The sequence below is a fragment of the Gavialis gangeticus genome, unplaced genomic scaffold (genome assembly GCF_001723915.1).
Source record: "Gavialis gangeticus isolate Ggan-Ray unplaced genomic scaffold, GavGan_comp1, whole genome shotgun sequence".
In the NCBI taxonomy this organism is placed as follows: domain Eukaryota; kingdom Metazoa; phylum Chordata; order Crocodylia; family Gavialidae; genus Gavialis; species Gavialis gangeticus.
In genome coordinates, this window is record NW_017729011.1 from 3,902,120 (window position 1) to 3,908,009 (window position 5,890).

Below are 5,890 nucleotides of genomic sequence, written 5' to 3' on the forward strand. Positions count from 1 at the left end.
GCGGCGGCGGCATGGCTCGGCCGGGCCGGGCGCGTACCCTGCAGGTGGTGGATACAGAGTACAGTGCGGACGCCGTGGAGTGGTGCCCTGTGGCCGGCTGGCACAGCGTGCTGGTCTGCGGCACCTACCAGCTAAGGAAGCCCGGCAGCAAGGTGAGCAGCGGCCCCTGCGCGCGGTGTAGGGGGGTGCCGCTCCTTCAGTTGTTGGGCAGCTGCTCACTGTTTGTGCAGCCCGTCTCTGGCTCACCTTGCACGTTTGCCAGGTGGGGACGTCTTCTGTGGGCCTGCGTCTCCTCTAGTTTGTATTGGCAGCTCTGACTTGAAACATGCCCTGTGTGCCCTTGTGTTTTTGCAGCGCTCCCTGTGCTCTAGGCACCCCCTTGGGCATTGGTGATGTGTAGGAGTGCATGTGCACCCCCCGAGATTGGCGGTGCACCCCTGCAAAAAGCGCTGCTGACACTGCCCCCCCCACTGCTGGCATCCCCAGTGACATCTGCGGGTGGCTGCTGACCACTTGCCACCCCTTCCCCCCTCCCACACCACCAACACCTCCACTTGCCACCCAGGATCCAGGGGTGCACAGTGTTCATGCCCTTGGCATATGATAGCACTTACTTCTTGTTCCCCTTCCCTGTAAAGTTTTTCTCTCTTACATACTCTGTGCTCACTTTCTTTGCTTATGGGGCCTGTGTTTGCTAAAGCTAGCTCTGCCTATAGGACCCTGGATGTGAGGCTGTTGTCCTCATCATGACAAGGTCTACTTTTGGGGAAATTACTTGAAATGGTGAGGTGGGTGGGAGGTGGGGTTCAAGCAAATCAACCAAAATTAACATCTGTAGATTTTATGGAAGGGGTTCTGGATCATAAATGTGTTCTGTGGTGTGGGTGAGTACGTGTGCGTGCATATGCACGTGTGCAAACCCCCTTAATTCAGGAGGGATAATTGTGCTCTAAAATGAGGCATATGTTTTTAGGGAAGGGGCAGTAAAAAGTCTGTTCAAGTGCATCTCTAGGAGTTGTCTGGAGGTCTTTTTGGTTGCTGCTTTGACTGGAAATAAGTTTTTAAGTCCTCCTTAGTTGTTAGTCACGTGCTGGACATGACAGAGCTAACTAGTGTATTGTGTTGCTTGGGGAGCTGGTGTTTTAGGGCTAGATCTGCCTTGAGATATGAAGCCCTGCAGGTGTTTGTTCCCATGAAACTACCTGTGTATTGAAATGCTTTCTGTTAACATGGAGGTATTTCATTGGATGCTGTCACACATTGTTCTTCTCTGATAATCACTGTAAATGTGGTATCACAGATTCCACCTTTGCTGTGTCCCTGTGACTAGATATGCTGTTGAGGTACTTGGTTAATAATCGAAAGGGGACTTGGGTGTGTCCATTTGTTCTTAAAATGCCAGCCTTGCAGACTAGGCCCTTGGTGACATCAGTTCAATCTTCAGAGTGCAAACAGATGTTCACTTTGTGCTGCCACCATAACTTATAGCAGCACAAAGGGAAAGCAGATGGACATCTGTACTTTTTGTCACACCACGTGCCCAAATGTGTGGATTTGACAGAAAGTAGTAATAATTTCTGCTCCTTTGTTGCAGCAGACATCCATCAGCTTTGAGGAGAATGTGGGCAGCCAAAAGATGCCTGTTCTCCAGCTGCCCTGGGCAGGCACTCCTGGGGTTCGAGGGATCTGATTCTGCGCTCCTTAGGAATTCCTGTGCAGGATCAAGCCACTCAAGCCCTGGTAGTGCCTGCCTGGTTTTCCCGTGCATACAAAGATGTGCCCTGGGGAATCTCTGGGGCACACCTCGGCAAGGAGGGAATTGTTGCCCATTGTCCTGCAGGATCAGTGGGCGGTGTGTGTTTTACCCAGCTGGGCCAGGACACATTCCAGCACAACTGATCCACGTAATTGGGTGACGTGTGTTTATGCTGTCAGTGTAACTGATTTAAACTTGATTAGCCATTTTGAGAGTTGTGCCTAACCTGGAATTGACTTCATTCCACCCTCCCGTGGCTGGCTGGGCTGTGCAGGACTATGGGAAGTAAAATAAAATTGAAAAACAATTCAGTTAAAGTAGTGTTTCTCAACCTGTGGATAGCAAAAGTGTATGAAAGGGTTGTAAACAAACTTTAAAAATGGATTCTCCTTTGAAGGAGATAAACACAGGAAACTGTGGCTTTTCCCTTGCGAGCTGGCAGAGTTCCAGCCTGTGAGGGGCTGCTTGCCCCCACACACAGGGGAGCTGGGGCCTGGGGGTGGGGCAGGGGCAGTGGGTTGGGAGTGAGGGGCACTGGGTTGGGACTAGCCACTGATGTTTACAAATGGGTCCTGGTATTAAAAAAGGTTGAGAACGGCTAAGCTAAAGCATGCGGCTCTGCCTTTGACTGCTTGTGGGCCTGGACTTGCTGAGTAAGGAGTGATCGTGTGTAGTCACTTTTCCAGAGCAGAATGCTACAGATCCATTTCTCTCAAACTGCTGGGCGTTGCCCTGTGGCGTTTGTGCTCCACTGGTTGAGACCACTTTCATTGCAGCCACACTGTATGCTGTGCTCCTTGTCTGTTTCTGAGAACTAAGCAGTGCTGGAATATAAAACCTCCCAGGAATGCCTAGTTTCAGCAAGAAGTGCTTATGGTAATTCAGTAGGTGGCACTCCTGCCTCAAGAAGACCAGTGCTCCCACCTGATGCTCAGCCAAGGGATTTTTTTCAGAAAAAAAAAATGCAGTGCACTGCTCCCAAACCAGAGGTGGTTCTGAAAAAGCCCCAAGCCTCTTTCACAAGGTTGGATGTATTGGCCTGTGTTTCTTAGAGAAACATCTGTTCATTCTGCCTTTCTAACCTCCTTGCCAGTGTAAGTGTATGTGAGAATCTAATCCTTCTCCTGTCCTGAGCTTTTTGCGAGCAATGGGGAGTACTGTTCCGTACGTGCTGCATTAAGCCCAGAGGTGTAGGAAATGATGCATACATCTCTTAGCTACTTCTAACCAGGGAAGCTTGTGGCCTGACTCTCCAGGCTTTCCGAGCATCCACAGATCTCATTGGTTTCAGCTGGAATTGTAGCTATTTAGCATTCCTGAAAAACATGCACCTGGGGTTTGTCCTCATGGCAGCTGCTGGTGTAACTGTGGCTTGTGCAGACCAGTCTGAGGTGGCTTTAAAATACACAGCTTGGTGGCTACTATGGTCCCTTTGATAGCTGCCAAACCCATGAAAGAAGCTGGGGAGATACTTAGATGGTTTGGCCTACACTAAGTTGTGGCCTGCCATGGTTCTGCTGCTATTGTAAGGATCACTTGGGTGTCTCTCTGAGATGCAGTTCAAACATATTGTCAAGCACTCTTCAAAGATCCCACAGCACAGTCCTTGTTGAGCTGGGAATGAAATACAGTGAAGCCTGGCTCAGTCTTGTGCTGGCCTTGTCACCTGCACTTTTACCAGCATCTGCAGCTACTCTTTTTAGTAGGGTACATGCAGTGGGAAGCTTTCACTATATGGAGGAGATGGGAGAAATGCCTCTTAAGTCTATAGTCTTCCTTTCTTTCTGTTCAATGCAGCCTGGCGTAAGCCCCACTGAGAGTGACGAGCCTCACGCCCGGCTGGGCCGCCTCTACCTGTATCACTACAATGAGGAACAGCCCTTCATTCCATTGGCTGAAATTCAGAGGATTGAAACTGCTGCTGTTCTTGATCTCAAATGGTAAGGCTTCCTGGGTGGGGAAGGGGACATGTTAGATCAGGGGTGGGCAAAATGTGGCCCGGGGGCCAGATGCGGCCCTCCAGGCCATTCTATCTGGCCCGCAGGGCCCCTAAAAAATTTAGAAAGTGTCTATGTGTCTGCCTGTCATGTGGCCCACAATGGCTTGTCAAAACTCAGTAAGCAGCCCTCTGCCTGAAATAATTGCCTGCCCCTGTGTTAGATGCTTATGACACTATTAAAGTTGGGCACCTCTGCATGGTATCCACTTAGGGGTCATTTTCTCTATGATGGTATGCTGTTATTGCCACAGTAATGAATAAGCTGCCTTCAGGGTCTCTGGTGCTGGGTTTAGCAACTCCGGAATCATTTTTCTTTTTTAGGGTAAAAATTCTGGTAGTCATTCATGGTAGCTGTAAGTGTGGGCATCCTGGCTGCACTGTACTGGCTGCTTAGCCAGCCTAAGAGCAGCTCTGTCAGCACTCTGAATCAGGAGAATTGAGTTGGAGAAGAAGTAGCAGCGGGGGTGCAAATACTTTTTTAATTAAAAAGGTTCAGAATTAAGGGTTCACTTGATGGCAGTGAGATCCAGGAAGTTAGGTGCCCAATAGGCAGTAAGAGCTGTGCAAGCCAAGAGGGTCACATTTAAGACGGGGAGCTGTCAGCAAGGTCTGGAGGCCAGGTATAGTAGAACTGTGGAGCCAGCAGGGAGACCTGGCTTCAGTCTTTCATGCAAGGCAGTCACAGCTGTTCTCAATTCTCTGCCTTGACTGCTCCCTCTTTTCCTGGGATTAGAGCGGAGGGAGTAAAGACGACACTTTCAAGCCAGTGTCAGTGAGCAGAAGGTTGCACTCATTCATCAGGTTGTTTATGAGCAGGGGTTTAATAAAAGTGGATGTCTCCTGGCCAGTCCACATTGGTAGCTTTTCTTGCTGCCCTCCAGAAAGGTTCCTGTCATACTGCCTGGCTGAGACTTGGATTTTCTTTTTAAAGTATTTGACCAATCCTGTTCTGGGCTGGAAGTGATGCAACTGTATTCTTCTTCTCTGTAAGACACGATTTTTTTAATTCAAGACCTGGTTATGACTTATTCTTTCAGGTGCCATGTTCCTATTGCAGAATATCCTGTGCTGGGTGTTGCAAATGCCAAAGGAGCTGTGGAGCTCTGCTGCTTGGCTGGAAGTGAGGTAGGAGGCTAGGAGGCAAATCACCACTGAAAAGAGCCTTAACACAGCTGATGTTTAAATTAGTAACATTCAAAGGCTTGTTAGTGTGATGCAAATCTGAGAATGGCTTTGTAGGACTCTGGCTGCACAGTACTTTCAATGACCCTAGGACAAATAATTCTTAAGTGTGGAACCATCAAAACAAAAAACATCAAACTACTTCTGACATCTCAGAGTTAAATTGATCTCTATCCATCTGTATGAGAGGGGAAACAAGAACAAAGCTTAGGAATCATCTGTGTGAGGGACATGGAACAGCTGCTGAAAGAGCACTGACAAATTAGTGCTATGAAAAGTGAATCATGAAAGCTGAAAGAGGAGAGAGTTTTGATGAGGAGACAGGTGGCTGTTAAAGAGAGCAGAGGGACTGGAGGCTGAGAGTGAGGAAAAGGCTACTGGGGACTAGAGATCAGTCTAATGGAGTGGAGAGAGCAGAAGTCATAGAAGGAAGGTGGAGAACTGTGGCTAAATGGGCCTTTCATTGAGCACCAAAATGAGGGAGCCGGTGATTGTGTGAAGAGAGGAATGAGTTGTGGTGAAACCTGATGAAATGGGAAGCTGGAGGAGCAGGAGCTCCAATGTTAGGGCTACCATATATCCTGGCTTTCCTGGACATGTCCTCTTTTGGGTCATCTGATCTCTGTCTAGATATTTTTCATAGTTCAAAAAAGTCCAGGATTTTGCTGATAGAACTGCATTTCCCAGGTTGCCATAGCAGTGTGCGTGTTTACCAGGGACCCAGGTTTTCTGTTTGTGGAAAAACATGGATTTTCCTTCTCAAAGGAGGAAACTGTAGGTTTCCCTTTGCAGGTTGGCAGCCTTCCAGCTTGCAAACAGCTGCTTGGGGCAGTTGGAAATAGGGGCGGCCACATGTTGTTGGGGACTGGGGTTGGGAGTGAGGGGCACTGACAGAGCCAGAGATTTGCAAGTTAGGAGTGAGGTGCCATGCCCCCCCCCCCCCAACACACAGG

At 48.9% G+C, this 5,890-nt stretch overlaps 1 protein-coding gene across 1 annotated transcript in view; it reads left to right on the forward strand.

The window, feature by feature from the left end:
- DPH7 (diphthamide biosynthesis 7) overlaps nucleotides 1–5,890 on the forward strand; it is a 15,618-nt gene continuing 9,728 nt past the window's right edge. The window contains exons 1-3 of the mRNA XM_019510409.1: nucleotides 1–152; nucleotides 3,554–3,696; nucleotides 4,793–4,880. Coding sequence (XP_019365954.1) covers nucleotides 12–152; nucleotides 3,554–3,696; nucleotides 4,793–4,880 — 372 coding nt within the window. The 5' untranslated portion in view covers nucleotides 1–11. The remainder of the gene's footprint in view (nucleotides 153–3,553; nucleotides 3,697–4,792; nucleotides 4,881–5,890) is intronic.